This window comes from Marmota marmota, unplaced genomic scaffold (assembly GCF_001458135.2).
Source record: "Marmota marmota marmota unplaced genomic scaffold, marMar, whole genome shotgun sequence".
Classification (NCBI taxonomy): Eukaryota; Metazoa; Chordata; class Mammalia; order Rodentia; family Sciuridae; genus Marmota; species Marmota marmota.
In genome coordinates this window covers 10,800,947-10,820,125 of record NW_025999880.1, presented here as the reverse complement: position 1 = coordinate 10,820,125, position 19,179 = coordinate 10,800,947, and the positions used below count along the sequence as shown (strand labels likewise).

General features: G+C 35.6%; 1 protein-coding gene across 21 annotated transcripts in view; it reads right to left on the bottom strand.

The window, feature by feature from the left end:
• The window catches only part of Mbtd1 (mbt domain containing 1), a 60,238-nt gene that overhangs the window by 25,621 nt on the left and 15,438 nt on the right, over nt 1-19,179 (bottom strand). For 11 of the 21 annotated variants that reach the window (XM_048788837.1, XM_048788860.1, XM_048788871.1 and 8 more), the window contains 4 exons: nt 14,317-14,518; nt 11,045-11,184; nt 9,579-9,693; nt 8,041-8,123 (listed from right to left, as the gene is read on the bottom strand). In XM_048788837.1, coding sequence (XP_048644794.1) covers nt 8,041-8,123; nt 9,579-9,693; nt 11,045-11,184; nt 14,317-14,518 — 540 coding nt within the window. Of the gene's footprint in view, nt 1-8,040; nt 8,124-9,578; nt 9,694-11,044; nt 11,185-14,316; nt 14,883-17,891; nt 18,281-18,626; nt 18,770-19,179 lie in introns of those variants that run through there. The other 10 variants (XM_048788847.1, XM_048788850.1, XM_048788824.1 and 7 more) reach the window with 9 other exon arrangements.

Below are 19,179 nucleotides of genomic sequence, written 5' to 3'. Positions count from 1 at the left end.
CTCTCAATTGTTTTATGAAATTTCTAAAGGACAGGAAGAGAATGTCAAATAACACTGAAGTAGGACAAGCCTAGAAACCAAAGACAGAATCAACTAATGGCTACCTCTTTGAGCTGCAAGCAATGAACATACCTCAGTAACTTGGAGACACACCCAATCTTGGCTATTTCTGATTCTGGGAGGGAAAACATACCTATCTCCCCATGTTGTGCCAAAAATATATTCATTATGACTACTACTTTCCTTTTTAAATTTAAAGATTGGGCCCTTAAGGTTCTGCCACCTCCCCCTACATCATTCTAGACTGTAGGGCCATCCCTATTGCCAGCAGTTATGATCAGAAAAGGAAAGGATGGAAGGAAGACAGGTAACAAAGACTAAGCTAATGTATATTAATACAAAGACCATGCAATTATTTCTATAAGGATGACTAATTAGAGCAGACAGATGCAGTAAAATGCAAGCATAAAATTGTATTCAATTGAACTAGATAGAGTATCTATTCCTCTTTGCTGGACTGCCAAATCTGTGAATTTGGTATATTTTCCATTGAGAAGAAAGAGGTATAGTTATACTGACAAGCTGGAGTTTTTAGGTGGGCATGTGGTGATAAATGAATTTGGTATAAAGGACTCCCTTTGGAGCTAGATATGATAATCTGCCATACTGACTTTTTTTTTTTTTTAAGTTTTAGCATTTGTTTGGAGAAAATAATTTTTAGTCACATTTTATTGAAGAAACCAAGTGTCAATAATGCTCATTTAAAAAACAAAAGATAACGTTCACTTTAGTGGGAGATCTTATTTTTTGGTTCCTACAGTCTGGATTGGTATAGGAGAAAGTAGCAGAAAGTGACATTTGTTCTTGCCTGTAATGTTGTGGTTCTGCTAGGCCCTCTTAAACCAATCCATATGGTTTACTCTAAGAAAAAAATGAAGAAACAAAAACATCAACAAGAAAGAGCACCACAGTCATAGTATAGTATGTGCTCAATGTGTTGAATAATGTGATTTCACAGATATATCTGCCCTTTTGTTTAAAATGAATATTCTCAAGTATGGAAGACTAAATGACCCAGGGCTTAACAGCCATCTTCATCCAAGTCATCTGTCTTCTCTTGCTGGCAGGAGGGATACCTCTGAAAGTCTGGATTGGCATAGCATGAACTAGCAGAACCATCATTTACAGGTAACAACAAATTTACCTTCCAGACTCAGGACGCGAGGTCCACCTCAGGCTCCTCCCAAACAAGGAAGATCTGCTCCACCACTTCCTGCTCCAGGGCCACTCGTGAGAGCTATCTGGGAGCGACTCTCCTTCCCTGCAAGGTAAGCTGTCATCAGGTCCTGTAGGACATGGCCAAATCCAAATGCTGAGGGATCCCCAATACAAATGTATGATAACCTCTATCTGTCTGTTTGTAAGAAAATAATGGGGCTGGAAGTCTTACTTTCAGAACGTTAAGAACATTCTCAGATAGTCCAGATGGCCAGTATTCAGATTCTCAAAGGGCACACATGATGCTTAGGACAGAAATACAGATTTCCCTCCACAGAGCTGCCAACCTATAATGTTATTTTGATAACCACAATCTTTAATACATTAGTAGATACATAAGTGGGTAGAGGTTAGATCTGAAGTTGTTACACATAAGTAACCAAGAAAGACTCTATCCCCATGGTATGGCAAATGTACAAAAAGCCACCATTTACATACCTTAAGACTAACAAGCATAAAATTACTAAAGTCCATCTAGCAGAGAAGGATGATATATTATTTGGCCCCAAAAGAGGAGCAAACATTAAAGAAAGAAATAAGAATTCTACATACTACTTACTGAATTGGCAAGAAGTAGAAATAAGAAAAAAAATGATTGTTCCCACCTTCTCCAGAGAGTCCACTCACCTTTAGATACCATATCTATTTTTTGAGGTGGTGGTGGCAGAGAAATGGGGAGTTCAAGGAGACTACAAAAGGAAATAAAACGCCTGGGGTAGAAGACGAAGGATGAGAAAATGCTATGCATGTATAAAGATATAGGAAGTGAAGATCACGAATTTGAAAGGCTTTAAACAGTCCATAATTAAAGAACAACAACAAACTATGTTAAAGCTAAATTGGTTAAGTACTAGGAGACTCCAAATGAGAATTAAAAACCACTTTAGGGAATAGACAACAATTAAAACAATACAAGATTTACTTAGGCTTTTCTTTTTTGCCAATATTTTTTTTTTTTAAATTAAGCTTTAAAATATAAGGCAGGCAATTTTCATTTTATGAGGGTTCATTAATTTCTGAGAATCTGTTTCATAATATGTAACTCAGATGGAACCTGAGTAGTGCCAGAAACTAATTTACTTCTATTAGAAAGTCTGCAGTCTAGAATGAGCACTGGAGATTCTTCTTTAGTTATAATGGAGATCAAGTCCTATTATTTTCAGTAAGAATTTTGTGATGTAGATCAAGGATAGGGTGGAAAATACTCCACAAAAAAACAAAAGATAACTTAACTTGAAAAAGATTACTCATATAAACATATAGCTGAGAAAAACATCCTGCGTTTTCATACAAACTATTGCTACTATACATATATACAAACAAAAGGATGTTCATTTTTCTGTCCTTAAAATTTAAAAATTTAGATATGTATTACCAAGAAATACAGATAACTTTATTCCTTCAAAAAATGCTATTGTGCCAGGCGTAGTGGTGCATGCCTGTAATCCCAGCGGCTTGGGAGGCTAAGGTAGGAGGATCGTGAATTGAAAGCAAGTGAGGCACCTAGCAATAGGGCTGAGGATGTGGCTCAGAGGTCGAGTGCCCCTAAGTTCAATCCCCCCAATACTATTAAAAAGAAAAAATAGCTAACATTCTGGTTGGGTACAAAAAGAGAATTAGAATATGTCATGTAAGTAATACCAAGTATATCTGAGGAGGCAGAATGGAAAAGTATGAGAAAAGCTTTAAAAAGTTGTAGCATACATGTATACTGTTGATTGAACCCAGGGCCTTGCACAAGTTGGGCAAGCACTCTACCAATGAGCTATACCCTTAGCCCTTTATTTTGAAACACAGTGTTAAGTTGCCCAGCTGGCCTCTAACTTGATCCTCCTGCCTATGTCTCCTAAATAACTGGGATAACAGGAATGTGTCACAATGTTCACCTTACAAAGGACTTCTTTTTGGTATAAAACTATAACTATTTTCAAGGGAGAAATGTTTTAGCAATGACAGTATCAACAAGCCATGAGAGTACGTAGTTTGGGTACCAAATACAAGGTACCTTAAGTCTGTAAATATATAACTGAAGAAATATGATTTTAGCTTTTGTATAGTTTCATGTACATTTGGTATTAGCACATCCTGGCCTGTGTTGTAATACCTAGGAAAGAAATCTTCTACTTGATTTTACAAGGTAAACAATGAGAAGAAATGCTATAGCTTTTATTTTTTAAATTTTTTTTGGGGGGGCAGATTTGAGTTCTTTTTTTTTTTTTAATTTTTATTTCATACATTTGATTCAAGTGGGTTATGAACTCCCATTTTTACCCTGTATATAGATTGCAGAATCACATCGGTTACACATCCATGTTTTTACATACTGCCATACTATTGTCTGTTGTATTCTGCTGCCTTTCCTATCCTCTACTATCCCCCTCCCCTCCCTTCCCCTCCCATCTTCTCTCTCTACCTCATCTACTGTAATTCATCTCTCCCCCTTGTTTTTTTTCTCTTTCCCCTCACATATAATTTTGTATAACAATGAGGGTCTCCTTCCATTTCCATGCAATTTCCCTTCTCTCTCCTTTTCCCTCCCACCTCTCATCCCTGTTTAATGTTAATCTTCTTCTCATGCTCTTCCTCCTTGCTCTGTTCTTAGTTGTTCTCCTTATATCAAAGAAGACATCTGGCATTTGTTTTTTAGGGATTGGCTAGCTTCATTTAGCATAATCTGCTCTAATGCCATCCATTTCCCTGCAAATTCCATTATTTTGTCATTTTTTAGTGCAGAGTAATACTCCATTGTGTATAAATGCCACATTTTTAATCCATTCATCTATTGAAGGGCATCTAGGTTGGTTCCACAGTCTAGCTATTGTGAATTGTGCTGCTATGAACATCGATGTAGCAGTATCTCTATAGTATGCTCTTTTAAGGTCTTTAGGGAATAGTAGCTTTTAAAAAGTTAAAAAAAATTAAGTGATTTAAAGCAAAGTGTTCTGAATAAACATAAATCAACTAACTGATACCGGAGTTATCCAAATAACTTTGGATATCCAAATATCCAAAACAGTATCCAAATCTATAATAATTTTCCACAATTTATAGATATGGATACTGCTTTTTGGGACTTAACAAAAAACAACAACAACAAACAAGAAACCCCAGAGTTTAAATTATGAAAAGCTGGTCAAAGTCCAAAGTTGAAAATTACTATTCAGCTACTTAAAAAAGTAATAAGAATTTCTTCATTGAAAAAAGATGGAAGTTGGGGACAGTGGTGCATGCCTGCAATTGCAGTGACTTGGAAAGCTGAGTCAGGAGGATTGCATGTCAAGGTCAGACTCAGCAACTTAGCAAGGCCCTGTCTCAAACAAAACAAAACAACAAAAAAGCAAAAATTAAAATGGATTAGGTGAATCAGACGATTTTAAAGATGTCTCTCAGTTTGTGATCACAAAATTTAGGATTATTTTAAAGTGGCTTAGTGGTTTCTAACCTCAGGGACTGCCAAGGAAGGGGTGGACCAAGGGGCTTTGGCAGTATTAGTCCTGCCAAACCAATCAGTGCAGTTTCCTTTTACCCTGGCTGTGTTCTGAGGTTTGAGTCAGATTTATTAGGTTCTGTGCTGTAAGAGTTAATGTTCTGATAGTTAAATATCTGAAAAACTACCACTTTGTTAAAATGATATATCAGAAATATGGAAACATAATATACAGATTTTGATGAAGTAGATATATTGAAAAATAATGGGTATCCAATTCCATTGTAGATTATTTTAAAAGTCACTATTGTACTTTCATCAAGAGGCTATAGTTTTAGACATAGTTTGCCAAAACTTTGTTCCCAGAAGTTTAAGAGATATGTGATGGAAAGAATTCTATTCTTGAAGTACTAATTACAATAATATCTAAGTACAGAAAGAGAGGAAATATTTATGTGAGATCCTTATTCCAGAAGAGTCTGGGTTAAGTTAAAGAAGCCAGACACTTAAATGCCAATTCCTGTCTCTCCCCAACACACACACTTTTTTTTTTTTTTTTAAATTGTTGCATTATAGTTGTATACACTGATAGGATCTGTTGTTACATATTTGTACATGCATTCAATATACAATATAACAATATAATTTGACCAATATCACTCTCCAGCACTTCCCAATTCCTGTTTCAATTAGAACAGCTCTGTCTTCCACATTACACATTGGGTGCTTTTTTAAAAGTAAGTTTGAAAAGAATCCCCTAGGAGCAGGGAAAGACTCCTAACCTATACTAATATAGGTGAGATGGCAGACAGAGTCCACAAGAAGACGCCCTACTGATGAACCTACGTCAGTTAGAGCAAGTATCAAGAAGACTCTGATGGTACAAGGCAGGGTCTTCAGCTCCTGATAATAAGTTTCCTAAAGTCAAAGCCACCAACTCCCCTTAGAGACAAAACGATCTTGGGGGAGGACCATGAAAACTTAATTCTAAAAGACAAAAAAATTGAGTTTAACATGAGCTCTAACCTCTTAAAACAAATGGCTTCAAATGAAGATCCTTATTAAGATAACAAAGAAAACTCATACTACTAAGATATACTGAGGAATTATCAATATAAAGTTTTTCCTAACTGATAAAGGTAAGATTAAAGTTTACCCTCGATTACCATCTTCAATCCCACTCCCTTTACTCCTCTCAGCAGGAAACCACAATTCTCAGATTAGTATTTATCCTTGCAAAACTTTTTCAATGGACTCTATTTTCTAACCTGTAAAAATAGAATAGTAGTATATATCTGACAGGAAAAGAACAGAGGTGAGTTGTAAGGCAGATGATGCTTTTTTCTTTTTAGTTCATCAATGTCTTGGGCAGGGGGAGCTAAGACCTATTATAAACCATAGTTTTACATTAAATTCAACTGAAGAAGAAGATATCCGCCTATTTCCAGGGTTGTAATTACGTGCTCTATGATAGAACATTTTAATCTTAAAAAAAGCAAAGCAGAAAACAAAATTAATCAATTTCAAATAGAAGTTTTCTCACAAGAACTTTATATTTTTGGTGGTACTGGGGAATGAACCTAGGGTCTCATGCATGCTAGGCAGTGTTCTACCACTGAGCTACACTCCCAGCCCTTGTGAAATTATACTTTCAGAGAGGGTCTTGCTAAGCTGCTTAGACTGGCTTTGAACTTTGTGATCATCCTGCCTCAGCTTCCCAAGTAAATGGGATTAAAAGTATGTACCACCTAACCAGGCTCAGAAAAAAACCTTTAATATAGTATAACTGCTCAAAGATATGTACAGGAACTAAAGTGTGCTTTCGGGACGTTGAAATGCTATTTTTAAAAAATTCTGACTACTTATATAAAACCGGCTGACCTAGTTAATGCTATTAAAACATAAAAAGCAGATCTGAAGAGATAGGAGGGCCTTTTAGAAGGAGAAAACAGACAAATGTTGCAGGAATCTGGGATGAACAGTTAATTCTGAGCTTCTCAGGACTAGAAAGCAATATTCCAAGACACGAGAATTATGGATTTGCTACTTAGTTTTCTAAAGCTGTTGGTGCCTTGCATGTAATATACTTTACAATTGTGACACTATCATCAACATTACAGCAAAATAAATCACTTACTTGATGAGATATGTATATAAGAATCCACTTCAGGGGCTAGGACTATAGCTCAGTGGCAGAGCGCTTGCCTAGCATGTAGGAGGCACTGGGTTCAATCCTCAGCACCACATAAAAAGAAACATAAAATAAAGGCCTGCTGCCCATAGACAACTACCAAAAAATTAAAAAAAAAAAAAAAAANATGTGGTGCTAGGGATTGAACCCAGGGCCTCACATATGCTAGGTAAGTGCTCTACCACTGAGCCCCCAGCTCCAGCCCCTGAAAAGAACAACTTAAAAAAAATTTTTTGTGTGTGTGTGTGTGTGTGCTGGGGATTGAACCCTGTGCATGTGATGCAAGCACTCTAACAACTGAGCTGTATCCCCAGCCCTTAAAGAGTTTTTGATGGTACATATCATTTATTTCAGCTCACAATGCCACATTACTAATATTGATTTTACATTTGGAAAACACTGGAAAAAAATATCCTTGAATTATTTAGTCAAATCACAAAGATGCAGGTAACATACATGATGGATGTTAGGTTGAGCCATGACATTATCAATATGCAACTATTTTTGATATACAAAGCCTGGTAAAATATGTACATATATATGTTTCACTCAATAAGAAAATTGGATGAGACTAGTACTTTTCCCTATTTAAAAAGCATTTAAATTGCAAGTTTTTTTTGGCAGTGCTGAGGACTGAATCCAGGGCCTTGTACATGCTTGGTTGCACCCTACCACTGAGCCACACCTCTGGAGTGTGAATCCAGAGGCTCACATATTTTAGGAAAGCATTCTACCACTAGCTACACTCCCATCCCTCATACTGCAATTTCATTTCTTTTCTTTCTTTCTTTTTTAAAAAATTTCTTTCTTCTTGTAGATGGACACAATATCTTTATTTATTTATTTTTATGTGGTGCTGAGGATTGAACCCAGGGCCTCACACATGCTAGGCAAACACTCTACCACTGAGCTACAGCCCCTGCCCATACTGCAATTTCTTTATACAAGACTTTATTTATAAAAGTTACAGAAGTTATTTTTTAGCTGCTAGTAAGTATAATAGTTAATAAAAGAGAAGCATTTTAATTTTAAGGTATAAAACAAACATCTTTTAAGGATAAGGCTTAGACACTACTGTAAGAAAGAATAAGCATTTAAAGAAAGAATAAGCATTTCAAAATAAGGTGAGAAATGTCATACTCACATGCTTAAAACAGGTAACTGGTGCCGCTATAAAGCTATTGCTATTGATGTAGTTACCCCAGCTGAAACCTTCCATGGAGACTGCTGAAATAAAATAAATGTAGATATATTATAATTCTCAAACCTTTTTTTAATAAAAAGCTGATACTGTTAAGGTGCAAATGAAAATAAAAAAAAACTTTTTTTAGTTGTAAATGGACACAATACCTTTGTTTACTTATTTTTATGTGGTGCAAGGCAAGGGCTCTACCTCTGAGCTACAACCCCAGCTTGAAAATAAAATTTATTTATTGCCACTAAAGAAAGTTATTCTTTTTTCTGTTAAAGATTGAAGAATTTTGCTAAATTATGTGAGCTTTTAACTTGTACCATACAGGTCAAGTATCCCTTATCTGAAATACTTGGGATCAGAAGCATTTCAGATTTCAGTTTTCTGGATTTTGAAATATTTGCATAGATGTTACTGGTGCTCAAAATGTTTCGAATTTTATTTTGAATTTCAGATTTTCTGATCAGCTTCATATTCTGATCAGTTCATTTTCAAATGAACTATAGCTTCTTTTTTTCTACATGCACTCTCCTATATTCATATGTGAATACATAACCAATGTAACTCCACATCATGTACAACCATAAAAATAGGGAGGTATACTTCATGTATGTATAATATGTCAAAATACATTCTACTGTCATGTACAACTGAAAACAACAAGATCAGAAAGTTTTCTATATGCAACACCTGCTCTGTGGAAAGTGAAGTACAAGCTTTCCAATTAGGAAAACAAGAACAGTTGAGAGAAAGTGTTCAGGTTAACAAACGCTGCTAGGGTTGCTTTTGTGTTTTCTTTTCTTTTCTTTTTTTTTGTGGTGGCAGGGATTGAACCCAGGGCTTTGTGCATGCAAGGCAAGCACACTACCAACTGAGCTATATCCCCAGCTCTGCTTTTGGGTTTTTATGTGTGTTTCAGTATGATATTTACCCCGTATCTGCCACCTAATGCCTTTATTAGTTTTGTTGTTGATGTTTGTTTGTTTGCTTCTTGAACCAAGTTCTCATTGCATTGATCTCTGTTTAGCTGCGATTTCGAGTGCTCATCACCACACTTGGCTTTACCCAGGTTTTAAATTGTCTTGCATCTTATCTCCTTGCCTTTGTACCACCCTTAACAATCTTCTATTAGAAACAGTCCCTATTTACCTTCCTCTCCCTAATCCCTTTGAAGTCTGTATGTTTTATTTCTTTGCCCATTATTCTCCACGATGCTCCTTATAACCCACAGTAGAGACAATCAGATCATAAAAGATAAATAATTAATTAAATATAAAACTGAGATTGCCATAAGCACTAAGAACTTTTCTATGGAACAACTCCTTTTAGAATAATTTACTCAAATTAAATTCACCATCAGGAAGTCAAGAGTCATAATGTGCTAGCAGGGAAGAGAAACAGCTTAAATGGAATCCAAAATTAAAATATCATTACTAAAAGCTAGATGAATCGATATTAAATATTTCCCCTATTACATTCACCAATATTACCTGCTTTCGTCTTTGCTTGATTTTGCAAGGTAGCTTGATACTGAGCATAAGCAGCTAGTTTAGCAACTAAAGGTTGTTTCTGAAGAACTTTTGCTTTTTTTGTTGGAGGCTTACCCTGAAACAAGAAGAGTTAAGTAAATAGGATTCTTTTTCATCACCCCACCACCAAAATTTAACATGATTGCGTTCTATTCATTTTGCTTAAGTAAACATTGAGGGTTTAGAAAATTATTAAAGCAGAGGAAAGATACAAGGAATTTTAACATGAGGAATTTTTTCTGGAGTTCTGCTACAATGTAAATATCTAACATGGGTAGCAGACCTGGCATAGACTAAAACAGCAATATGCAAATTAATATGTTAATAAAAAATTATATCCCATAAAATGTTAAAGTATAGGCTGTGGATACTTGATTTCTTCTTACAGTAGAAAGAACCAGTGGTTATTCACTCATGCAGGCTGCCAAGCATTGCTATTTATATGGTAAGAGAAGATAATTTAATGTTCAAAGAGCAAGTGACTGAGGTTTATACCTTTAGTGCTAACGCAAAAGATCAATGACAAAATGATCATGGCCAAATTCACAGTGTGACAAACTGCCATCCATTTGGGTACAGACCACTGTTCAGGATCTTTAGGTACTGTCTATCTGAAATATAGAAATACATCTAAGTGATGTATTTCCTTAATTTGGGGGACTTAAATAACCCTTTCAGTGCTATGTAATGATCACAATAAGTAAAACAAACAAACAAAAATGTGACCATCCAATGAAAGATATTAAAAAATCATTTACAAAATGCTATATATGATACAATAGTAATAACTAAGTCAAATAGTCAAGATTCCCTCCGTTCAAAGAATAATTATCCTCCTTCCGTTCTATAAATGTTTTCAAAAACAAGCAAATGCTTGATCAAGGTAGCAATTTCATCATAATGCAAAGTACAATGCGGTGCTTGGCTAGCATGTGTGAGGCCCTAGGTTTGATGCCCAGCACCATACACACACACACACACATATACACAAGCATTAAAAAAAAAAAAAAAAGGATGAAGGAAAATTAAAACCAGAGAGTAAAAATTGTACCCAGAAAGTAAATTGTTTCCCCTAACCTGTTAAAAGATTCTACTTTGGTATTAACTCAAAAGGAAACAAGAAGGGGAAAGAAAATGGCTCCATTTTTTATATGTACAAAGGTATTTCTTTTCACTTAGTGAAAAGGGTAAGTACTGTCAATTCATTTACACAAGCAATTTATAATTTGTTTTGGATAGCATGCCTTGTCCATTTAAAATAGATAATGTTATAAAACTATGGAGTTCACAAATTTCCTAAAATATGTGGGACACAAAATAACTGGCCACTTGGATAGAGGTAGAATGCAATGAAACACAATCAAATGACAGATAAATGGTGAAAGTCATAGAAATAACAGCTATAAAGAATAAGAAGGTTTCTGTACCGTTACCTGAAGTCTGGCCAAAATGCTTGCCTTCTTGGAGTTTGACGAATAACTTCTTGAACAGGAAACACTGCAGAAACGTTTTGTTTTAGAGTAAAAGGCATCTCGCACACCAACCATCCCACACATCTCGCAGGTGGCTAATTAACAAAATGAAGATATTGGTTTTGATTTAATCGTACAATAAAAAATCAAATCTTATCTAACATTTTAATAATTACTCAACTATCTATTTTCATTTAAAAAAATTATCTTGAAAATTTCTTATATTTATACAAATTACAAAGACAAACAAAAAAAAAATGATAAAAAAAAGTAGGGCTAGCCTTGGCAACTTAGTGAGATTCTATCTCAAAATATAAAAAGGCTGCATATGTTGCTCAGTGGTAGAGGACTAGGTATTTCACATATAACACATATTCCAAGTTTTTGAAAGAATATAAACAAAATATAAAAGAGGCACAAGACAACTGAGAATTACCATGAATTGCAGCTTAAGTTTTTAAAATAATACAAAGGTAACACTTGGAAAAATCCTAATGGCAAGTTGAGGATTATTTTCAAGTTATGTTCAGGGGACATGAAGGAAGTGATATTCAAGTTTTGAGATAGCTGCTCTATTATTAACCAGTAATGGTGGTAAATATTGTGACTTTTAAGAGCCGTTTCATTAACAGATAATAAATACGCTGAAAAGTAGAATTTAATCAACAAGTTCATAAGAACTGAAGTTTTAAACAGCTAAATAGGAAATAACATAGCAAATAACTGGGTTAATGTTTCCACCACCCAAACATGAAGGAACTTATAAGGTACTGATTATTTTGTAAACGGGAAATCTGTAAGTTACTCTACAAAGCTACTGAAATCATGAAAAAAAGATTAAGTGCCAGAAGATTAGAGATGAATATAGGGCGTCAAATGGTAGAAAAATCTAAATGATTTCTAATCATAAAAATTTTAGAATAGATTGTTATAAAGGCTCATGACCACCTAGATTAAAAAAAAAAAGTTATGATCCCCCAAGGACAACGAATCCTTGCCAAGAATGATATGTGTCAAACTAGAACTCCCTTGATTAGGACCCAAGCTTCATCACGACAGGAATCTTATTCTGTGCTGTTCATTTCTGCCTCCAGTAATTAAAGCAGATGCTAGCATATATGAAGTATTAATAATAACCTTTTCTTCTGCAATACGGTTACCAGACTGGCATGCTATAACCAAAGCATGGCAAGACTAGGTATCAATAGGCATTAATATATTTGATAAAATCTCTCACACAGCTCTGTCAACCATGATCGAGAAATAGCAGTTGGAGTAGAAAACACCTAGGCTTGCCTTTTTTTTTTTAAATGTGGTGCTGGGGATTTAAGCCTGAGCCTTGCCCATGCTGGGTAAGTGCTCTACTGCTAAGCTACAATCCCAGCTCTCCCTAGGTAGGTTTCAACTGGTAGGATGACCACATCTAGTGAGTCTTGATAAAAGATGGGAATTTTTTGTCATGGTCTGGCAAGACCCTGTATCAGACCCTGAGATGTACAACTTTTTAATCAAAAGGCCAGAACAGGATTAACAGGGTAGAGTTATCAAATCTGGAAGATTGGATAACACAGTATTCAACATTAGATAGCAATTTAATTCTGCTAAGACTTAAAAGTTATTAAGAAAAAGATTTCAAAGAGATTCAAAGTCCTATTCCTTTGGGTTAAGGCAATTAAAGCACAAGATCAACGCAAACTGATTTATGTGGTAAAGAATACAAACCAAACCAAAACCCAGTTATTTGTAATTCAGTATTATATTCATAAAAGGCAAAACAATGTTGGTTGTTTACATGGAAATAGTGCGCTGAAAATGGCAGTAAAAGGGGGATGGGGTTATAGTTCAGCGTCAGAGCGCTTGCCTCACACATGTGAGGCAGTGGTTCAATCCTCAGCACCACATAAAAATAAAGATATTGTGATCTTATTAAAAAAAAAAAAAAAAGGCAGTAAAGGCTGAATTATCTTCTGCTCTAATCATAAAGGGGGACCAAACATTTGCTTGAGGTGTTTTCCAGGATGGGAGACTTTCAACAGTTAAAAACAGGACAGTCCCAGGCAAATCAGGAGGAGTAGCCACCCTTTTGCCACACAATCTGAAAATTCCCAGAGGAAAGTGACCCATATATTGAATTAAATCACTGTGATGCTACGAGAAATGGCTGAAACAACTGTGGCTACTTGATGTGTCCAGAGACAACCTAGATTAGAATCATTCTTTTTTTTTTTTTAATATTTATTTTTTAGTTTTTGGCGGACACAACATCTTTGTTTGTATGTGGTGCTGAGGATCGAACCCGGGCCGCACGCATGCCAGGCGAGCGCACTACCGCTTGAGCCACATCCCCAGCCCCTAGATTAGAATTATTCGGTGTACTTTTTTTTTAAATTTCATCATCTTCATAATACCAATCCTGAGCACACTACTATTTACTAATTTATTTATTTATTTTGGTGGCACTGTTGATTACATGCTCCTATTATATACCCAGTCCCTTGTGTAATTTATTTATTTTTTGGTACTGGGGATTGAACCCAGGACACTTTACCACTGAGTTACATCCTTGGCTCTTGTTACTTTGTGAAAGGGTCGCACCAAGTTGCTTAGCAACTTTCTACGGTGCCCAGGATGGTCTTGAATTTGTGATCCTTCTGCCTCAGCCTCAGAGTATCTGGGATTACAGGCGTGTACCACCATACTTGCCTTTTATGTAGCTTTATAAGCAACTTTAAAACCAAAAGACAAAAGTTAGAGCAGAATATTTTTAGTACAATATGAAGACTATTCTAGTAATTAGAGCTATTAAGAGAATGAAATTGCTTTCTGAGTCAGAGAGTACCTTATAATTGGAAATGTCAAAACAGAAGACTTAGGAGGAATTGTGAGAAAAAAGCTCTACCATGAACATCTCTTTCAAATCTGTACCTCTACGATCCTTCATATTTTCAGTTATGTGAGGATGTATTATCTACTGAATTTATGTCCACATTAAGTTTCTCAATAACCTTTTGCTTTTTATTTCATTCTACTTGCTTTCCACTAGGAGGAGGTAGGCAAAAACAGAGCTTGAACAATATACTCAGTGTCCTATCTGGAACTATGATTCAGGTTCTGCCTCTTCATATAGTGCTTCAAAATTCTAAGGAAGGGAAATGATGGAAAAAATCAAATGAAAACACACCCTTGAACACAAAGTTGTACAACAGGTGAAAGCTATAAATACTCACCCATGCCAGATTTACCATCTGGGTATGTGTACACTTGTCCATTGTTTTTGATAATTGGAAGATTGGAAGGTAAAGGAGCAACTTCTTCTTCACTCTCCTCGGAGCTGGAGCTGCTACTTGTGTCCTCACTGCAGCTATCATAACCGTCGAACATCCCGAATGAGTCTCTTCTTTTTCTTTTGGATTGTGAAGAATGTTCTGTCTTAAAGTACAAGAAACCAGTAACACATGATAGAGTACTCAAACATATCCTCTGAAAGACCTCAGCACACATTTTGGTAAATGATATTTGATGAAATCTGGCACTGAAAAACGATAATTTTATTTTATAATGAAAAGCTTAATATTTGTGTCAAAAAGGAGTCCTCCACTTATGAGACATAAATCTATCATTACATTACTAATAATATTAATAATTACAATGATGAACAGTGAATGTGAATCAGAAGACTATCATGTAACTCAAGTTTTATCTTAAACTAGGCATGTTACTTTTCTATATGAAGATTGGATGATTTCTTAAAAAAAAAAAAAACTGTAGTGAACCACATAAATAGATTTCTTAATTTGCCTTTCATCTCTAAAATTGTAAATTTCTTTACCAATTTAGAGCATCCAGAAAATAGATATTTTAAAAAAATCACTGCTAATAATTATAAAAGGACTAATGGAAAATTTTAAATTTCAGAGATAATTTTAAGGTATTAACTATTTCAAACATTATTGAAGATAACATTTCTACCTATATAAAACTCTATTTCATTTTTTAAAACATAAAACAATAGCAAAAGTCCAACCCAATGATCTCAAACTAAACATTATTTTTTCTTCAAATAGCACAAAGACACTTTATCATCTTCAATGAACGCAGCCATGTCTTTCCCAAAAGATGTTCCCTCACTCAAGCCATGAAAAAGAAAAACCCAAATACTGCTATTCCAACACCCTGATACAAATTCCACAACTTCAAGTCTGGTAAGAAGAAAGTCAAAATAAAATAGAAAACAACGAAGAGGAAAAAAAGGATGCAGAGAGCTATTAATTCGACAGGGAAAACTACTAACTGAAGAATCTTTAGGAATTGGCATCTAATTTTATTCTTTTGCTTCAGTTAATGTGTGTTTGTGTGTATCTCATCTTAAACTTTCTTTACAATTTCTTTTCTGGGTAGTCTAACTTCCTTCTGGTATTCCATGGCCAATAACAAAGCTAAAATCTATTGTTCACATGTATTGGGATGGGAAGCTGATTCATTCATATTAGGTGTTAACTATGAAAGCACAAACACAGTGGAAATATTATATCCCCAAAGAATACTGACATTTAAGAACTCCCTCTGGGAAGGCTCTTTACATGTCCCCATAATGTTCCACAACCACCAACCCATAGTACTCTTCTTTTAGAACTTTTAGACTGAATTTTAAACAGAAAAATATTTAAAATTACTCTTTTCCTAATTTTTCTTAGCATGATCATCCATGTTATTCAGCAGATTTGGTTCTGAACAACTTGTAGGTATTTTTATGAATTAAATGCATTATCGAAAAAAAATTAGTTTTGCTACCATTAGAGTTTAAAAGAATAAATCAGGCTGTAAAGGATGGGAAAATCCTCATTTAGATGCAGTGTGGTACAAAGAACACAGAATTCTGACACACCTGCTATTTATTGCGTGAGAACTTGAGCAAGTTGTGAGTTTTTTCTCATATTCTCTAAAGATTCATCAACTATTTATCAAACGTGTGTCTCACAGTAACTGAAGGTTAAGAGAATGGTGTACAGAGAAGATCCAGGGTTCTTATAAAGGTTGTAGTATTTGCGGGATATACTAAACAAGCAAGAAGGGGGGTCATAGGGACTGTCAGCTGAGATTCAGTGGCAACAAACAGTCTCAGTGAGGTAAGACTCCAAGAACAACAAAACAAAACGAATATATGCTGCTCCATATACTAGGCAAATAAAAGATCTTTCAGTCTGGCATACTAAAAAGGCTAACATCGGTTGAGACTGGGGCTCGGGTTCAGTGGCAGAGCACTTGCCTTGCACGTCTAAGGCACTGGGTTTGGTCCTCAGCACCACTCAAAAATAAACACATAAAATAAAGGCATGCTGTTCATTCAAAACCACACACACACACACACACACACACACACACACACACAAAAGACCAATATGGCTAATGCCTAATGAACAGTGTAGGAGATGAGATCAAAGATGGGATGTACTGCCCAGGTCATGTGATCATTGTAGGCCAGTTTAGGTAAGCAATATTTTTCTTTGGGCAATGGGAAGACATTATGAACTATTTGCTACAGTGTCTGGTATGCACACTTCATATACATGTGTTAGACTCTTCTAATAAATTCATACAAGCCCACCTCCATGAGGAGGTGACCTTTTACACTCCCAAGTGGCCTTTTAAACTCACTAGTTTTCATAGAAGCTTGTCTACTATACAGCCAAATCAGCAGCTACTGCATGTTTATTGCAATGTCAATCCAGAATATCTTCTAATTCTTGAGTTGAAATTTTAGGAGATCAATGATTACAAACATTTTGAGCTTCAATAATTATAGGCTGTGGGCTGGGGATGTGGCTCATGCGGTAGCGCGCTTGCCTGGCATGCGTGCGGCCTGGGTTCGATCCTCAGCACCACATACAAACAAAGATGTTGTGTCTGCCGATAACTAAAAAAATAAATATTAAAATTCTCTCTCTCTCTTTAAAAAAAAAAATAATTATAGGCTGTTATCATTTTTTAAAAGTACCACAGTTGAAGGTGAGATGTGATGTTGCATCCTGTAATCCCAGCAGCTTGGGAGGCCGAGGCAGGAGGATACTGAGTTTATAACCAGCGCCAGCAACTTAGTTGAGGCCTTAAGCAATTTAGCAAGACCATGTCTCAAAATAAAAAATAAAAAGGGTTGGGATGTGGCTCAGTGGTTAAGTGCTCCCAGGTTCAATCCTGTACGTCCCCCTCTACAAAATACTACAGTCAAATATATTTAGAAAATTTTCCTTACTTCAAAGTCTTCTGGAGTCTTGAATGCTTATGAACATTATGATTATCAAAGAGGGATAGGTAGTATGTAGTCTTTTCCAAATTATCTTGAAGGACTAATATTCTAGTTCTCTGACCTTTTCAGCACACATGGAGAAGATCATCTATATAATGCATGGGGATGTACCCAGACTGAAACTTTTGGTTGCCCTAAGTATTGTAGGGATGAGTATCTTCTTGTTTTGCATTACTGGGGATTGAGCCCTGGGCCTTGTGCAGGCTGGGCAAGTGCTCTACCACCGAGCTACATCCTCTAACCCAGGGATGAACATCTTGAAATACTCACAATCCATGCCAAACTCTTTGGGAAGCTGTTTTCTATTTAGGGAGTGCTGTTCTCTAAATGTTTTTCTTACATTAAGATAGACATATAAACTACAATTGGTTTCCCTGTGCAAAACTTATCATTATTTACTATGGAGGAACTTAAATGTCTAAAACCCCTGAGGGAGGTTACAACTTCAGTGAAAGAGTAGGTGGGGAAAAAACAAGACTACATGGAAAGAGGACTTACAAAAGAGTCTTTTCTGTGCATGCTCTTGATGGAAAGCTTCTCTGGGATTTTGTAATCACAGGTCTGCCCTCATGAGTAAGTCCAAAGTTGTAATTTGCCCTCCCCACTATGGTGAAGAAATCCTCAGGGGAAGAAATTAAAGTGGGTGCAGGCTACTACTGTGCTTTGACATCAAGCAGAAGAATCCTAAATCATATCAGGTAACAGTGACCTACAGTTCAGACCTTTCAGCATTCCCACCATACATGAATGCACAAATATAAACACAATAATCCACCATGAGGAAGCATCAGCAAAAATAGATTAAGAACTTCAAGCATTCAAACTGCCAGAAATGGAATAAAAATAATCATACATATTCTGTTTAAGAAATAAAAATAATTGAAAAATGAGCAAAGTAATTTAAAAAATTCAATAGATTAGGCATAGCTAAATAGAGAAATGAAGGATAAATGTTAAGAAAACAATAAAACACAGGAAAATGGAAAATAAGAGGTTAGAATATAAATATCTAATAAATGTCTAATAATAATTCCTTATGCTCTTAAAATTTTTTAATTTGTTTTAATCAATACATGTATAACACAAAATTGTACATATTAATCAGGTACTATATGGTATTTCAATACATGTACACACTGCTATCAGATTAAACATACCTCCTCGAACATTGATCATTTCTTTAAGGCAAAAACATTCAAAATCCTTTTTTCTAGGCTAATGTGTGGCACATACGTGTAATCCCAGCCACCCAGGAGGAAGATCACAAGTTCAAGGTTAGCTTTGGCAATTTAGCCAGATCTTCTTTCAAAACAAAAAAACATAAAGGGCTGGGATACAGCTTGGGGATAGAGTCCTCCTGGGGTTTATTCCTAGTACTTAAAAACAAAAAACAAACAAACAACTTTCCTGGGTTTTTGAAATACACAGAACATAATCACTAGATACAGTTTACATTTGACTGTACTGTAATACCACTGATTAACCCTCCCCACTTTAAGAGTAAGAATTCTTACAGCACAGAGAAAGATAATGTTGAATGAGATACTGGCTGAGAATTCTGCAGAAATTAGAACAGGAATTCATGGATAGATCTATAAAGCATATTAAACATAACAAAAAGATACCTATAATAAAACCAAGCATAGCAAAACTAAACACCACCAGAGAGAAGACTTAAAAATCAACCAGTCAGAGGTAGGGATATATACCTCAGTTGGTAGAGTGCTTGCCTTTCATGCACAAAGCCCTGGGTTCAATCCCTAGCACAGGGGTGGGGGGGGGGGGG